General features: G+C 58.3%; 6 protein-coding genes across 6 annotated transcripts; 5 read left to right on the forward strand and 1 right to left on the reverse strand.

The window, feature by feature from the left end:
- Nucleotides 1-539: 539 nt before the first annotated feature.
- CcaverHIS019_0503910 (uncharacterized protein) lies at nucleotides 540-5,436 on the forward strand (the record flags this gene model as incomplete). Its single annotated transcript, XM_060601545.1, has 17 exons — nucleotides 540-653; nucleotides 707-753; nucleotides 791-981; nucleotides 1,017-1,081; nucleotides 1,437-2,010; nucleotides 2,055-2,123; nucleotides 2,159-2,256; nucleotides 2,292-2,392; nucleotides 2,430-2,606; nucleotides 2,647-3,298; nucleotides 3,340-3,540; nucleotides 3,576-3,634; nucleotides 3,669-4,104; nucleotides 4,144-4,443; nucleotides 4,479-4,804; nucleotides 4,846-4,909; nucleotides 4,951-5,436. 17 exons carry the CDS (start codon nucleotides 540-542, stop codon nucleotides 5,434-5,436), a joined length of 3,960 nt encoding a protein of 1,319 aa, XP_060458028.1.
- A 154-nt stretch (nucleotides 5,437-5,590) lies between these two features.
- On the reverse strand, nucleotides 5,591-7,177 carry CcaverHIS019_0503920 (uncharacterized protein; the record flags this gene model as incomplete). The annotated part of the gene is made up of 1 exon (XM_060601546.1): nucleotides 5,591-7,177. The coding sequence occupies one exon, from the start codon at nucleotides 7,175-7,177 to the stop codon at nucleotides 5,591-5,593; it is 1,587 nt and encodes a 528-aa protein (XP_060458029.1).
- Nucleotides 7,178-8,080: 903 nt separating this feature from the next.
- CcaverHIS019_0503930 (uncharacterized protein) lies at nucleotides 8,081-9,743 on the forward strand (the record flags this gene model as incomplete). The annotated part of the gene is made up of 5 exons (XM_060601547.1): nucleotides 8,081-8,297; nucleotides 8,445-8,740; nucleotides 8,775-9,136; nucleotides 9,183-9,265; nucleotides 9,298-9,743. 5 exons carry the CDS (start codon nucleotides 8,081-8,083, stop codon nucleotides 9,741-9,743), a joined length of 1,404 nt encoding a protein of 467 aa, XP_060458030.1.
- Nucleotides 9,744-10,643: 900 nt separating this feature from the next.
- Nucleotides 10,644-12,862, forward strand: CcaverHIS019_0503940 (uncharacterized protein; the record flags this gene model as incomplete). Its single annotated transcript, XM_060601548.1, has 5 exons — nucleotides 10,644-10,765; nucleotides 10,852-10,856; nucleotides 10,970-12,331; nucleotides 12,378-12,479; nucleotides 12,594-12,862. The coding sequence occupies 5 exons, from the start codon at nucleotides 10,644-10,646 to the stop codon at nucleotides 12,860-12,862; spliced, it is 1,860 nt and encodes a 619-aa protein (XP_060458031.1).
- A 232-nt stretch (nucleotides 12,863-13,094) lies between these two features.
- Nucleotides 13,095-13,800, forward strand: CcaverHIS019_0503950 (uncharacterized protein; the record flags this gene model as incomplete). Its single annotated transcript, XM_060601549.1, has 4 exons — nucleotides 13,095-13,205; nucleotides 13,360-13,394; nucleotides 13,646-13,695; nucleotides 13,730-13,800. 4 exons carry the CDS (start codon nucleotides 13,095-13,097, stop codon nucleotides 13,798-13,800), a joined length of 267 nt encoding a protein of 88 aa, XP_060458032.1.
- A 1,263-nt stretch (nucleotides 13,801-15,063) lies between these two features.
- On the forward strand, nucleotides 15,064-16,806 carry CcaverHIS019_0503960 (uncharacterized protein; the record flags this gene model as incomplete). Its single annotated transcript, XM_060601550.1, has 3 exons — nucleotides 15,064-15,294; nucleotides 15,329-16,098; nucleotides 16,134-16,806. The coding sequence occupies 3 exons, from the start codon at nucleotides 15,064-15,066 to the stop codon at nucleotides 16,804-16,806; spliced, it is 1,674 nt and encodes a 557-aa protein (XP_060458033.1).
- Nucleotides 16,807-16,886: the final 80 nt, after the last annotated feature.

The following is a 16,886-nucleotide window of genomic DNA, read 5'->3' on the forward strand; positions in this document are numbered from 1 at the left end:
CGTAGATATCGAGGACTGTCTAGGTACTGTAAATGCGCAGGATTGGAATTACTGGCACCGAAGGTGACAGTAGTGGTGGGCGTAGTGAGTGAGTAAAGAGTGGAGCGAGAGGCGGATACCGGCTGTGTGCTGCCGAGATATGCGTTTCGACGGCGGAAAGGAGATGGGTTGGGGGACGAGATGATGGAGGTAGTGTGGGAATGATTGAGAGATGAATGGAATTAATGAGATGAGAGAGAAGGGGCAGACAAGACGATGTAAAATGTTGTTGCTGCATCTCATCATTCTCGTCTGCAGGTCCGGGTGGCCGGCAGGAGGAGGTACCTGCACCACCGACCGCCACCCAAACATCCCCCCCACGGGGCAATCCTTTACAACACGTCATGGTAGGTTGATACATTTGCTCCCGTTATCCACCAAGACCTCCACTTGATATGTCCGAGTTCCGGCCTTGAGCTCACCATGCGGTCATATCCGCTATTGCAGTGGTGTCTCGCTATCTCTCTCCACTTCTCCACTAGTCCAAACCATTCTCCGACATGGCCGCTGGTAGTTCCACAGGCCATTCCTTGGCTCGCGTAGCCATTGATCGCGGCGGCACCTTTACCGATGCTATCTGCTCCAGGAAGGGCCACGATGACATCGTCCTCAAGGTGAGCTTACCTTCCTCCCTCGCCAACCTCTATTATGCTTTACTGACCCCCAGCTTCTCTCTGTAGACCCAGCCAACTACCCAGATGCTCCCACTGAAGCGTGAGCTCAATACACTCGCTCCCACAACTAACAGCAGCATCCGTCGCATCCTCAGGGAGCTCGAAGGTCGCGACATCCCAAAAGGCACCAAGCTCAGCCTAGACAAGATCGAAAGCGTCCGCATGGGTACCACCGTATCGACTAACGCGCTTCTGGAGCGCCGCGGTGAGAAATGCGCCCTCATTACCAGCAAGGGCTGGAAGGACGTGCTCCTGATCGGCATGCAAGGTGGGCGCCAGTCACCTTCCTCCGCTCACTCTCAGCCCGCCCAGACATCTTCGACCTGAGCATCCACAAGCTAGCTTTCCTCTACGACGAGGTCGTCGAAGTGAGTGGGATTCGTTGCGGTTCCCAAGAGGACTGCAATTGCGGGAGTTGGTTGGTCAGCTTGTCGTAACCTGAGCGGAATTGCTACGGGGCCCGCGGCTCGCTTTCCGCCGTCTTTGGTGCCTTTCTGTGCACCACCCACAAGGACGACGCTCGGGACTCACCCCTGGTTCTACTGCACTACGAGACTGTTCTTCTCCAACCTGCACGGACCATCTGGCCCAACATGTTCTGTGAGCGGAACCACTGCGGGCTGTTCCGCTTATCATTCCTCAAAGTGGAAGGAAGGGCGTTGTACTGCGGCGCCCCACGACCCCACGTTCCACTCGCCATCGCTGAGCTTGACTAACGCACAGATTGACGAGCGCATTACTCCCCTCCAGTCTCTTGTGCGACCCAAGGTCCCGGTTCCCCGAGACGACGACAGCATTGTCACCGAGACGACAACAGGCGAGACCGTGCGCGTCCTTGCCCGCCCTGATCCTGAGGATGTTAAGGCCAAGCTCCAAGAACTGTGGAACAAGGGCACGAAGAGTATTGCGGTCGCTTTCGTCCACAGCTACCTGTGGGGAGAGCACGAGGAACTGGTTGCTAAAATCGCCCGCGACATGGGCTTCCAGGTCAGCGTGTCGAGCCAGCTGCAGCCCATGATCAAGCTCGTGTCGCGTGCCAACTCGGCCATTGCCGACGCGTACCTCACCCCTGTGACCAGGAGATACATCGAGGGCTTTGGCTCCGGATTCGAGGGCGGTCTTGACGCGTTCGGCTCCAAGCTGCTTTTCATGCAGTCGGACGGTGGGCTGTGTCCCTGGCACGGTTTCTCCGGACTTCGAGCTATTCTCAGTGGCCCTGCTGGTGGTGTTGTCGGCTATTCCAAAACATGCTACGATGAGGAGCTCGGAAGTCCCCTGATTGCTGTGGACATGGGAGGTGAGTAGCAGCTCTGTTTGCAGAGGGCACCAGCTGACTGACAGGCACCAGTACTGATGTCTCACGTTTTGATGGCAAGCTCGAGCATGTCTTCGAGACGACCACAGCTGAGGGTGAGGACACGGTTGGGACAATTGCTGACGCGAAGTTATCATTCAAGCGCCTCAGCTTGACATCAACACTGTTGCCGCCGGCGGTGGTAGCCGCCTGTTCTACCGCCATGGGATGTTCGTCGTTGGTCCCGAGGTGAGGCCCCTAAACTGCCAGTGCTAACAACTCAGTCTGCGACTGCACACCCTGGCCCTGCCTGCTACCGAAAGGGTGGCCCTCTCGCTGTCACAGACGCAAACCTCATCCTTGGTCGCCTTCTTCCGGAGTACTTGTGGGTGGCAGTCTGCAGCGTCGCTAACAGCTACCAGTCCCAAAATCTTCGGTCCAAACGAGGATGAGCCTCTCGACATCGAGGCCAGCCAGGTGCTCTTCAACGCGCTCACAGAAGAAATCAACCAAGGCAAGAATGAGAAGCTCACGGTGGAGCAAGTGGCAGCAGGCTTCCTCCGTGTCGCAAACGAGACCATGTGCCGGCCCATTCGCACGTGCGTAACAGCAAAAGGCACACCTGAGCTGACAGTTTAGGTTGACTGAGGCTCGCGGATTTGAGAGTTCCGCCCACCACCTTGTCATGTTTGGTGGTGCAGGCGGACAGCATGGCTGCAGCATTGCCAACACACTGAAGATCAAGCGCATTATCGTGCCGCGTCTCTCGTCGCTCCTCTCAGCATACGGTATGGCCCTCGCCGATGTTGTGCAGGAAATCTCGGAACCTTCCGCATACGTCATCACCGAGAACCGCGACGTCAAGCAGATCGGCGAGCGCATGTCCTCCCTCGTGGAGCGCGCCCAGGAGACGCTCAAGAAGGAGGGATTCTCTCTCGACCGCATTCTGTGTGAGCGTTACCTCAACTGTCGCTACCACGGCTCCTCAACTCAGCTCATGATTGAGCTCCCGGAGGATGGGGACATTCAGCGCCGCTTCGTCGACGAGCACCGCCGCGAGTTTGGCTTCAACCTCGAGCGCGACATCTTGGTTGACGACGTTCGTGTGCGTGCAATTGGTCGGAGTGTCGGCTCCAGCACCCGCAGCCCCTATGCCGACTTCGACAATGCCGACAAGTGCGCGTACAATGTGTCGTCATTCGAGTCTAAGAAGGTCTTCTTCGAGGATGAGGGTTGGCTTGAGACCAAGGTTGTGCCTCTTCTCTCTCTCAAGGACGGCGAGCAAGTTCGCGTGAGTAACTGGCAGATTGTCTGCGCCAAGCTAACCTCCAGGGTCCCGCGATCATCTTCGACAAGACGCAGACGATCCTTGTCGAGCCAAACCACCTCGCCACTTCACTGCCTGAGCACGTTGTTCTGGACCTTGTCGATGAGAAGGTCGAGAAGAAGGACGTCATTCTGGACGATCTTGACCAGGTTGACCCTGTTCAGCTGTCAGTCTACGGTCACCGTCTTATGGGTATTGCCGAGCAGGTAAGCTACTTGTGATCGAGACAACCTGACACAAGATGGGGAACATTCTTCGCAAGATCTCGATTTCCCTCAACATCAAGGAACGTCTCGACTAGTACGTTCCACTTCTGTTGGCCATCTAACCCCAGCTCGTGCGCCATCTTCAATGTCGACGGCGGCCTTGTTGCCAATGCCCCACACATCCCGATCCACTTGGGAGCGATGTCGCACGCTGTCCGTTACCAGTCCCAGGTTCACGGCGATACTCTGAAGGAAGGCGACATCCTGCTGTCAAACCACCCGGCGGCTGGTGGCTCTCACCTTCCTGACTTGACTGTGATCATGCCGGCGTTCCACGAAGGAAAAATCGTCTTCTGGACGGCTGCACGTGCACACCACGCCGACATTGGTGGTATCCGTGCCGGTTCCATGCCACCGTTCTCGAAGGAGCTGTGGGAGGAAGGCGCCCAGTTCAAGTCGTTCAAGCTTGTCAAGGCCGGCAAGTTCGACGAGGAAGGTCTGACCGAGGCGCTGAATGCACCGGGAAAGTATCCCGGAAGCAGTCCTACGCGCACTCTGGGAGACGTAAGTTGCTTCGGCCCGAGAGCTAGTTCCTGACTGCAGAATATCTCCGACCTCCATGCCCAGGTCGCTGCCTGCCACCGCGGGGCGGTCCTCATCAACCAGCTCATCGACGAGGAATCTCTGGAAACGGTGCAGTTCTACATGCGCGCGATCATGTACACCGCCGAGAAGGCTGTGCGTGATCTCCTCCGTGAAGTCAACAAGAAATTCGGCGGTAAACCTCTTGAGGCCGTCGACTTCCTGGATGACGGCACGAAGCTGCAGCTCAAGATCTCGATCGATAGCGAAAAGGGCGATGCGGTCTTTGACTTCACCGGTACCAGTCCACAGACATACAACGTGGGTTTCCCGATGGTTTACGCAACTGATAGCAGAACCTCAACACACCGACCGCTATTCTCTACTCGGCCATCATCTACGTCCTGCGTTCCTTGATCGTCAGCGATCTGCCTCTCAACCAGGGATGTCTCAACCCCATCCGGGTGGTCGTGCCGCCTGAATCGGTACTTGCGCCCACAGAGAACGTGGCCGTGTGCGCTGGCAATGTGGAGAGCTCGCAGCGTGTCACAGATGTCATCATCAAGGCGTTCCAGGCTTGCGCAGCGGGGCAGGGAGGCTGCAACAACCTGACGTTTGGCATTGGACCCAAAGAGGTCGACGGCAAGGCTGCAAACGGCTTCGGTTACTATGAGACCATTGCGTGAGTTCATGTCATGTCGCGCGCACTTGGCTGACATGCAGCGGTGGAGCTGGAGCTGGATCGACATGGGAGGGTCAGAGCTGCGTGCACGTGCATATGACCAACGTGAGTTGCTTCTCAAATTGCGCCAAAGCTAACTCGACCAGACGGCTATTGGAGACGTTGAACTGACAGAGCGCGTTTACCCTGTCATCATCCGCGAGTTCAGCCGGCGCGCTAACTCCGGTGGCGCTGGTCAGCACCGTGGCGGCGATGGGTGCATCCGTGACATCGAGTTCACTGAGGAACTGGACGTGGCGATCTTGTCACAACGTCGCGTGATCCCACCATACGGCATGGCAGGTGGCGAGCCAGGAGTGTGTGGCATCAATCATTGGGCGCGCTTGGTACCTGCAGAGAAGGACGCAGGTAACGGCAACGGCAAGCGGGAGAAGAAGTACACGATCATCAACCTCGGCGGAAGCAACCAGTGCACCATGAGCCCGGGCGACCGCATCATCATCCAGACGCCAGGTGGTGGTGGGTACGGGAAGGCTGGCGAGGACGCGAAGACAGAGCAGCGCGATCTCCCCGTGCAACCGCGGGCATCCGGCAGCCTGGCTGCAATGAAGCAGACGGCGTGGTCCAACTAGAGTACTCTTGGTAAGGACAATCTCTCGTCAGTGTATTGGAAGTAACTGCATTGAGAGCATGCATCTAGAATTTCTAAATTGCCGACTCACCGGCTCTAATCTCAAAGGAAGTCTAGTCTATGTCAAGAACCGAACCCCGCCCAACAACATTTCTCTAGACCTTGTTGCCCTCGGTCTCCATACCCGACTGCTCGATCATGCGGCGCATGCCACCGGCAGCGGACGCCTCGATGGGCTCGCCCATGTTGGAAGTGCTGACACCATTCTCCTCAAGGTAAGCGCGCCACGCCTCGTCCTCGTCCTCGAGCATGTCGTTGTGGTTGGGAATGAGCGCCAACGTCGCAATAGCGCCGAGGATGGAGATGGCCGAGCCGATGAGGAAGACAGCCTGCTGGCCCTTGAACTCGTCCTCGAAGGCGTTCTGGATGGGGTTGAAAACCTGAGTGCCGATGGCAGCGCCGGCCTTGCCGAACGCAGCCGAGAGACCGAGCATGTGGCCACGAAGGGCAGTGGGATACACCTCACCCGAGATGAGGAGGGTAGCGACACCGGGGCCAGCCTCTGCAGCGGCGAGGAACAGGCCGTACACGACGATGAAGGCGGCGGGGTGGTTCTGGATCTTGCCGAGCACGCCGCCAAGGATGAACCCGATGATACCGGTGACGATGAAACCGAGGGCCTGGGTTTGCTTACGGCCGATGACGTCCATGAGGACCCCGCCGACGAGGCAGCCGAAGGGGAGGAAAGCGAGGACGAGGGTGCCCCAACCAATGTTCTGCATGATGGTGTTCTGGGGGTTGAGCTGGGAGACGATGGAGGTCGTGAACAAGCCGAAGGGGTAGGACGTGAAGTTGTAGAGGAACCAGCAGAGGCAGGTGCCGATGATGCGGCGCCAGTAGCGGCGGAAGGCGAGGTAGAAGACGCGGAAGCCAAGTTGGGAGCCCTTCATCGCGTTGTTGCGATACGCGGTTGAGTTGAGCATGCGGAGGCGGAAGAAGAAGACGGCGAGAGGGGGCACAAGACCAATAGCGAGGGCGATGCGCCATGTTCCAGCAAAGCCGGTGGTGTCGGTGGGAGGGGTGTGTGCGGTGACGCCGTAAGCAGCGAGGATGATGAGCACGCCGAGGCCAGCGACGACGAAACCGGTGTCGATAGCAAAGCAGCCGACCGACGCAACGAGGAATCCGCGGTGCTTGCGGACATGGGCAGTCTCGTCTGCGGCCTCGATCGAGCTCGTTGCGCAGACGGGGTACTCTCCGCCGGCGCCGACACCGGCGAGACCCCGGGCGACGATGAGCATCCAGAACATGCCTGTATCGCTAGTCCCGTGCGAAGCGGCCGAAAGCGCAATACCAGCAATGAGGAGGAGGGTAGTGAGGACGATGCCGAACTTGCGGCCAATGCGGTCGATGAGTGCGCCAAAGGCGAGCATGCCAACAATCTGTCCGATGAAGAAGGCGTTGGAGATGCGCGTCTTGAGCGTAGGCGTAAACGAGTCCGGGTACAAGTTGGCAAAGAGGGGCATGAGGTATCCGATGACCTGGACGTTGTATCCGTCCGAGACGAGGGCGATTCCCGAGAAGATGACGGTCATGATGGCCGAGAGCTTGGTCGTCGCATTGTAGACGTGGCGCTCCTGCTCGACGTCGGCGAGTAGTGCGGGCTTGCGCGGCGTGTCATCGCTATTGAGCGTGAGTTTGTCGAGCTTGTCGAGCTTGTCGAGGTTTTCGATGTCGGACATTGCTGTGGATATCTTGCTTTGATGGTTGAGGTACTTTGAGCTGCCTCGCCCTTGTTCATGTCGAGCGAGCTATAAGTGCCTCACGCGAGTACAGTATGGTCGTCGCACGACAGCGCACGTTCATCCAATGTCAATGTCTGTCCTAGTCATCTTGGGACCCAACTCGACCGCCCGACTTGCCATCGCGGCCCATACTGGATACTGGCTACTGGCGTCTGGTGCAATGAACGCACGTTCTTATGCACAACTTGTGGCCACGTGACCTGTTGATGAACGAGTCGGTGCAGTCCGTCGACTATTTGGAGTGAGCGCTGACGGCGCCGAGCGCCGACATTTCCACCGGTCCGCGTCAGGGTCTCTCCCGGGTGAATTGTTCCGGGTGAGTACTCGGCCAAGTCTGCGATTGAATGCATTGCTTGTCGCGATTGGGCGCAGACATGGGTTTCATGCACATGTGTAGATGGATGGAGACGTTGAAGTTTGGCAATTCCAGTGATACTCGGTGAGTTTTTTGTGCAATCTGGCCTCAGTCTGCCTTATTATTTTCAGGCACTGCCTTATTCCGTGCCTGAATCGCCAGGAATAAGGCAGTGCCTGGCAAAAGTGGCAAAGAAGACCGAAATGATCGACTATCGCGCTATCTAACTTGAACTCGGGCAACTTGCATCGGATCCAGAGAACGTGGGTAGCATACAGCGATACCATCAAGTCACGGGGCTGAGCTGTGAATAAGGCAGAATCAAGCCACAATGTCAAACGTATCAGAACGTGGCCAAATCCAACTCCAACGTGGGCATCCAAACGCGAACTCACTCTGACGTACCACTCAACGTACATTCAACGTCGACGTATAAGAAGGCTCGATATTCACCACGACCCCCCAACAGCAACAACACCGCAACCATGTCTTTCGACAAGAAGTACTACCTCCTCCCCGAGCAGCTCGAGTCGTTCGAGAAGAACGGTTACCTCATGCTCCCAGACGTCCTGTCCGAGTACGAGGTCAAGGAGATGCAGCAGTGGTCGGCCGAGGTCAAGGGATGGCCTGACCGTCCCGGCCAGCACATGCCGTACGAGGAGGTCCGCGCCGATGGCACTACCGGTCTCTGCCGCACAGAGAGTGAGTCTGCAAGTTGAGAGGGTCCGCCTACCCTCGCCGTCACCACGACACCATCTCAACCTTCACTCATCTCAACCTCCACTCATTCCACCCTCCCACCCTCCCACCCTCCCACCCCCCCCCTCCCCACCCACGACGCTAACCCAGACTACGCCAACTACCACGACGGCTTCAACTCAATGTTCCGCGGCGAGCGCCTGATCGGCATTCTCACCGAGCTGATGGGCGAGCGCGCCGTCCTCTTCAAGGAGAAGATCAACTACAAGGAGGCCGGAGGCTCCGGGGGCTTTGATGCACACATTGACGCCTCGGCCTACAACCACGCCGGCGCGTGCAACCACCAGACGTTCCTCATGGCTGTCAACGACATGGACATGAACAACGGCTGCCTCGAGGTCGTTCCCGGCTCGCACAAGGACGAGATCCCCCTCGGCGCCAACAGGGTGAGCTCCCTCTTGCAGTTAGACCTGACAGCAGTGTATCGACCCCGAGTGGGAAGCAAAGCACACATGGGTGCCGGTTCCGATGCCTGCCGGCGCGCTCCTCGTCTTCGGCTCATACCTCGCCCACCGCTCTGGGCCCAACTCGTCGCCGCGGCCCCGCGCAGCAATCTACGCGACGTACAACGGCGTCTCGGAGGGCGACAAGCACGACAGCTACTACGTGCACCGCCGCAAGGCATGGCCCCCAACTTCGGAGCGGATTGCTGGCGTCGACTACACCGAAGGCGCATTGACGTACGCTTTCGGCTCGCCAATGTCGGGCGGCAAGGACATGATCGACACCAAGCTTGCCAAGGACCAGGCGACCGTGACCAAGCTCTTCAACATGATTACCGCGTAAATATTTCTCTACCTGTATGAATAGTGTGCTGAGACGAAACAGACAGGGAGACGCAGACTATATCGGCGAGAACATTAGCCAGCTCGAGCACTGCCTCCAGGCGGCCGCACAGGCTGCTCAAGAAGGTACATCCAGAGATTGGAGACGCTGACAGCAGGTGCGGACGAGGAGACAATCGTCGCAGCGCTCCTGCACGATGTCGGACAGTTTGTGCCCCACTCGGAGGCCAAGGACATGATGCACCACGGCGGAAGTCTTGGCAAGATGAGCCACGAAGCCGTCGGCGAGCAGTATCTCCGTGACGAGGGATTTACCGAGAAAGTGTGTGTGCTGGTCGGCGCACATGTCGTTGCCAAGCGCTACCTCACCGCCACAAGGCCCGAGTACCTCGCCGCACTGAGCAGTGCATCCCAGGCCAGCTTGCGGTACCAAGGCGGACCATTCTCCTCTGAACAAGTCAAGGAGTTTGAGGCCGACCCGCTACACCGGCAGAAGGTCCAGCTTCGACTGTGGGACGACCGTGCTAAGCGCGACGACTGGAACGCCCCGGGCATCGAGACGTATCGACCCATGATTCTGCGTGTGCTCGAGAAGGCGAGGTAGAGCTAGAGTGTTAGATAATGTATTGGGTTCTTCTACACGAGGTCCTAGGAGCGGGAGCAGCAAAAACAGTAGAAGCCATTTGAACCATCGTATCGCCTCCTCACTAGTATATCGGTTAGTATATTCGCCTCTCAGTCGAGAGCGCCGACACAAGTCCTGGCAGACCGCGAAAGAGCAGGGTTCAACTCCCTGGTGGGGAATGAAGCGTGCAGCGTTCAGCTTTTGGATGGTCAAGGCTTTTGAACGTCACTGTGCGAACAGAGCGAGAGGGGCGAGTGGATGTGCCTGGAATGAGATGTCATGGTCCAGCGTTCAGCGTTCAGCGACTGGTCAGCATGGTCAGTGGGAAGCCAGAGTCACCGACTGTACGGCATATTGCATGTTTGGGAGGGCAGACGTGAGATTCGTTGGAGGAGGGGGTGAGCAGCATCAGCCACATTGCGAGCATCTTGCAACTCGGGGCGGCGCACGATGGCGTTGGACGTTCGATGAGACAACGGAGACGAGATGGCGATAGCCGCAGCACAACCACTCTAACAGACAAGGCCAGGTGGGGACGTGGTAACAGAGTGGGACAAGTGCAAACATGCAAGACGGCGTTGTTAGTAGAGCAAGTTGCGTTAGAGGATGGGCCTTACGAGATTCGTGCCTGATTAATCGACCCCCCGCCTTTTGCCCCGCAGTTCAGTCACCGGTGGGAGCCGACAAAATATCTCACATCATTCTTGTCCACAACTCAAGTCGCCGTCGTTGCTGTCATCGTTGCAGCCTCAACTCACCGCGGACCGGCCAGTTAATTCCATACCCGTGGACGTCACCAAGCCCCGAATTCCGGAACACGAACCGTGCGGATCACCAAGGGACCTGCGCGCGTTCCCCGCCCGAACACCGGAGCACTCGATGCAGCACCTGAGTGGAGGTGGGGGCGGGGTGAGTGCGAGTGGGAACTGGGGGTCGACTTCGGCCGGTCACCGGAAGCGCGCACCCAAGACAGCAACAGGCGAGAACAAGGTGTACGTGCTGTGAGTGGGCGCACTGACAGAGCAGTAGCTGCAGTGGATGTCGGGCTGTCAAGGTACTTTGCCTTCCGAGACCTCGCTGACATCAGTGCAAGTGCGTAGACGCGGATGACCCAAACTCGACGCGGTGCCAGCGGTGTACGCGCCTGAACATTGAGTGCGTGTACTATGCCCACCAACGAGGGCGACGGCGACGGACCGACACAGACGAGCAGGCGGTCAAACGTCAGCGAAGCACCGCGCCAAGTTCGGCTGCGCAGTCTCCAGCCGTCGGGTTCGATATGAACACCATCCGCCCAATGTCGGATGTGCGAGGAGGCTCGGCCTCGGGCTCGCGGCGGAACTCTCCCAGCCCATCACTAGGTAGCTCAGACGAGGACGAGCATGCGCACGAGCACGACGACAGCACGCACCTCGACAAGCCCGCGCATTCGGTGTACCACGAGTTGGCGAACCGGTCCATCTTCAGTATTGCGGGCGTCATGGACCGAGAGCAGGGCGTCGACGAGAGTCCCACAAACACCATGGAGCGCAAGGACGACCTAATTGGACTAGGCATCCTGTCGATGGACGAGTGCGACTCGCTCTTCCAGCACTACTTTGACCAGCTGCAGACGTGTGTCTGCCTTCTCGACCCGGCCATCCACACCGCTGCATACACGCGGCAGGCGAGCCTTGAGCTCTTCACTGCTGTGCTCACTGTTGCGTCCAAATTCTTCCGGCCCGAACTGTACGAGACGGTATTAGCGTTCTCGAACCGCCTGGTGTCGACTGCCATCGCCGAATGTGTAGCGACAATTGAACTCGCCCAAGCCATCTGCATCCTGCATTACTGGAAGAAGCCGACGGACGGGCGCGGCTGGCTGCGCCTCGGCCACGCCATCCGTCTCGGATACCAGCTAGATTTGCACCTCCCACCACGCCGACCACTACCAGCCGACGAACGTGAGGCGCGCCTCGCCATCGACCGCGAGCGCACGTGGATCTCGCTGTTCTGCTTCGACTCGACAGCGACCCAGCTCTCCGACCGCCCCAGCATGATGCACAAGGCACCCGACGTCACCGAGTGGATCCGCACTATCCCCTACCCCCTCCCGTCGGACGGCCAGCTCGACTTTGCCGTCAAGGCGTCTCTCCTCCAATCCGAGGTGCGGCAGCTCCAGAGTTGTCGCAGCAGTTACGAGGTGCTTCGCTCGGGGCTGAGACGCGTGCTCGAGGACCTGCACCGCTCGCACGACTTCCTCCGCTCAGACAAATACGCCGTGACGCTGACGTCGACGAGTGTGAGCATCAACAACTTCTCCACACTAGCAGTCCAGCTGCTGGTCGAATGCACGTCGCTGGCATTAGCACCGCGCAAGCACCGCATCGGGCTGCTGCACTCGTGCGTAGGCACGAGCCTTAAGCTGCTCGACATTGTCGTCGATGGCTTCGGACGCAAGGGCATCATGCCAATGATCGAGGACGCGCACTCTGTCGCTGTCGCGTCAACGGTCGTGCGCCTCATCCGCTTCATGGCGTACCTCGACGCGTCAGCCAAAGCCAGCGTCCTGCGCAAACTGACCAAGGGTACGTAGTTGAAATCCATGTCCCCTGGAATCACTGCTAACCCCAGTCGTGATAGTATGCAGAGAGGCGGCGCGCGGCGACCATTCCAGCCATCCGGCATATTTAGCACGCTTCATCCACGCTTTGCTGGACAAGGCGCACCAGAGCCGTGCGTCACCGCGCGATCCCTCGCCCCGAAACCCGCACCTCCAAAGTCTGGCAAGCACGACGCCGACGCACACGGCACCAGCGGCATCACCCACGCTCAGCGCACACGTCGCAGGCCCGCCCAAGACCACTCCCGATGCGTGGTGGGACGAAGTAGGCCAGTTTGCCTACCAGGAACCATTACAACCGGAACAAGTCAACTTCTGGGACGGCTTTCCATTACTCGCTGGCGCCATGCACTCGCTCGGTGCACAGCCTCCCCCGCCTCCCCACAACAGCGTGCAGATGCCTGTCGACCAGCTCGATCCCGCTGCCTTTGGTCTGGCATGGGACGCGGAATGGGACGTCAACTTCCTTGGTCTGCAACATGCCCCGTCCATGTGATTGTAACTGTACTGTATCAATTCACTGTATTAATTGGGGCGTCGGAGGTGCGTGCGTGTGAAGTGGGCAATGGGCGATGGGTAATAACAATGGGCGATGGGTAATAGACATGGGGCGCGAATCAGTGAGGGGTCGCAGTACTGTATAAAAGACGCTTCTCACTTCCTCCTTGTCGTTCACCACTCATCTCCTCGCGCTTCATCTGGGTTGACTCATCCTAGCAACGACCAAGATGTTCGCCCGCCCCGTCCTCCGCGCCACTGCCGCCGCCCGCGTCGGCCTCCGCCCCGCACTCCAAGTCCGCACCATGTCGGCCCCGGCAGCCGCTCCCAAGGCCAGCAAGGTGAGTCCGCGCCTTCTCGTTCCCACTCCTCTCCTCCCCTCCTCTCTTCCCCCTTCTCTCCTCCCCACTTCTCCTTCTCCCTTTCCCCCCCCCCCTCCCCCCTCCCCTTCTGACCCCCCCCCCCCCCTGCCCCTACCGCCTCAGCTAATGTCAGATGAAGCAGCTCATGGCCAACACCCCCGTCGACCTGTGAGGCGCCACCAACCCATCCTTTCCTGAGTTTCGTTGGTCATTGGTCGGCCTACCGCCGGCCCAACATGCCCCACAGACACCCTGCTGTTGTATCACGATTGGTGTCCGAGCGGCAGCTATGGCCCCTGCCAACATGTCCCTCCTTCCCTTCCCTCCCTTTACAACCCCACCTGCCCCCTCCTTTCCTTTCCCCCCTCTCTCCCCTCCCTTCCCTCCCCCCCCCCCCCCCCTCCCACCGCTTACCTCAGCTACCCCCTCTTCTTCTTCGTCACGACCGCGGTCGCCGGCAGCTTCTTCAGTGGGTCTAGTCTGGCGCAACAACGCTGACTTAGTCATGGGCTGGACCCTCTGGACCGACCCACACCTCCGCCTCAAGCCTACCAGCATGCAGGGGGGCGACTAGTAGAGACCATAGAGCAACAGAACAACTAAAGTGACATGAAGCTGGCTGGAGAACATGCTGCCCAAAGGCTCACGCAGGCTCACGCACTGACCAACTCTTCGAAGATGCGCCTTGCGATCTAACAAAAGCAGGTATGTATACCAGTAGGACGGAAGCGTTGGCTGGGAATCTGCTCGCATCCTTCTTGCGCACCTGTCTTCTGACACGAACCCTATCCCACTTGACGTCTGGACGACCTCCACCCGACCTCCACCCAGGCTTCCGATCAAAACCAAACCTGCCGGGATCAAATTGCGGCAGATTCGTTTTCTCCAAACCTCTGCCTCCGACTGTGAACCAAAAGATATTCCCCGCCAGGGAGTTGAACCCTGCTCTTTCGCGGTCACGCTGTGCTTTAGAGGCTCCAGCACTCTCTACTGAGAGGCGAATATACTAACCGATATACTAGCGAGGAGATGATGTTGTTGGAGCCATGGAAAACAAAATTCCCTCAGCCATGTGGGCTGGCTTCCGGTGACGTTGACTGGTTCCGACATCCTCGATGGAGAAGACCGGAGGCATATGGAGGACGTGCGTGGCAATGCGCCCCTCTCGACGAAGCCGTATCTCACTCCGTTCGGCTCTACCCGGTGGGCCTCCTCGCCTGCTCCCGGTCCCCCACAGACCTTGGGCCAATTGTCCCTTTATCGGCATGAGAACAATTGAGATCTCGAGCATGGTCCTCTTCGAGCCGGCCTAGACCCGGGGCCAACAAACCCCATGTTGACCAACAAACCGCATGTTGACCAACCAACTCTGGTAGGACGTTCCTTGTGCTGGCTGCAAACGGGTCCCCCACTTGCAACTCACCGGCGACTTAGACTAACGTCACAACAAGACACGTTTACGTCACAACAAGACACAGACGCTTGGCGATGTCCCAGCATTACCGAGTACTAGACCACGGCGACCACTCGTTCTCACGACGTGCATCACAATTTCAGTCGACAAGTGGAGGCCGCTGACCCATTTGCCAAGTTGCCGGCGTCCACGTGACAACAAGTCGCCGGCGTAATGTTCCTAGTCGCCGTCCTGGAGTGGAGTAGGTATGCGCCCAGAATTTGCTTAGCCCACATGCTAGCATGCCAGCAGACCTCGTTGCACAATGCACCTCGCGGGCCACTGGGCGCCCCGTGTGCCTGCGTCGGTGCCCCGGGCTCCACATGCAGAGGAGACATATAACACATCTGGTTTCAGAAAATATCCCCATTCACAAAGAAAAACATGTCCGACTCTGACAAGACGACACAAGTACATGACGTCGGGCGGCGGATGAGCCGCGACGTCATCGAGCTAGATGATAAACGCGCTCAACTCGCCGGCCCATCGGGTGTTGCGGGACTGTTGAAGAACCCACGCCTGTTCCTCATTGCGATGGCGACGGCACAGGGCGGCCTCTGCTACGGATACCAGCAGGGCGCCTATGGCCAGTGTATGGTGATGCCAAGTTTCAAGGTATGTGAATTACGATATCAATGCTGATGGATAGCATGTAGCTGCTTTTGGCCGGATTATCGACGACGCAGCGTATAAGGGCTGGACGGTTGCCGTGTTGGCTCTGGGCGGATGGATTGGTTCCCTTATCAATGGGTACTGCTGCGACAGGTTCTCGCGCCGCTGGTCCATCCTCGGCGGCGCTCTCATCTCTCTCATGGGCGCAATCATCACTACGGCCGCCATGAATCCCGAGATGATCTTCGCTGGCCGATTCTTCATCGGCCTCGCGGTCGGATCAATGACCACCGCTGTTCCAATGTACAATTCCGAGATCTCGCCCGCCGAAGTCCGCGGTACAATGGTCGGAACATTCCAACTCTCAGTCACGTTTGGTATTATGTTGTCGTACTGGATCGGCTTTGGCACCAACCATATCAGCGAGACAAATTCGGTTTCGTGGCGTCTCCCACTGGCCATTCAAGCTGTTCCATCAATCCTGCTCGCCCTAGCAACATTGTTCATTCCATACTCGCCCCGCTGGCTCCTCAAACAAGGCCGAGACGAAGAGGCTCTCCAAGTTCTCTCGCGTGTTCGTGGTCGCTCGGTCGACGACGAGGTGGTCCGCCTAGAGTTCCTCGAGATCAAGGCCGACGCCGTGTTCGAGCAGGAGACGGCAGCTGAGAAACATCCCCACGCTATCGGTCGGCCATTTGTCCTCCAGGTCGCCCAGGTCGCCGACCTGTTCAAGTCGTGGCCCATGTTCCGCCGCACGGCCATCACCTGCCTCATGATGTGGTTCCAGCAGATGAGCGGTATTGACGCGTGAGTCCTGTGCGCATTCAGTCACTAACTTGCAGAATTGTTTTCTACGCGCCGACAATTTTCCAATCTCTCGGTCTGGGCGATACCTCTGTCTCGCTCCTTGCCTCGGGAGTCGTCGGTATCTCCATGTTCATCGCCACGTTCCCTGCCATTCTTTACATCGACAAGATCGGTCGTCGCCCTCTCCTCATCATCGGCGGTCTTGGCATGTCGTTATGTCTTCTCATCGTCGGCATCCTCACCGCCACCAACGCATCCAAATGGGCCGCCCACGAAGGCGGCGGTGCGGCATGGGCATCCGCCGCCTTCATCTGGTTCTACATCTTCAACTTTGGCTACAGCTGGGGCCCCTGTTCATGGGTTGTCATCTCCGAGATCATGCCGATGAGTGCGCGTGCGGCCGGAACGGCCCTCGGCGCATCCACGAACTGGATGACCAACTTCTGCGTCTCGCTCTTCGTCCCTCCCATGCTGGAGGGGATTGGGTTTGGCACATACCTATTCTTTTTGGGGTTCATGCTCATGGGCGTGGCGTATGCGGTTTGGATCTTGCCCGAGACGCGGAACGTCAGTCTCGAGGCCATGGACCGAGTGTTCAAGTCGAGCGACGCGACGCATGATGCCGAACGTATGCGCACTATTGTCGAGCGCCTCCAGGTCGAATATGGGCATGAAAAGGCGCAGACCAGCAAAGCCGAGTCGGTCTGACGAGGCGGGATAGGGTTCTAGCAAAATGTATATTATTCTTTGGGCGAGTAAACATACCGTGGGGCGAATCGTTGCTTTGC

The sequence above is a fragment of the Cutaneotrichosporon cavernicola genome (assembly GCF_030864355.1).
Source record: "Cutaneotrichosporon cavernicola HIS019 DNA, chromosome: 5".
Lineage (NCBI taxonomy): Eukaryota > Fungi > Basidiomycota > Tremellomycetes > Trichosporonales > Trichosporonaceae > Cutaneotrichosporon > Cutaneotrichosporon cavernicola.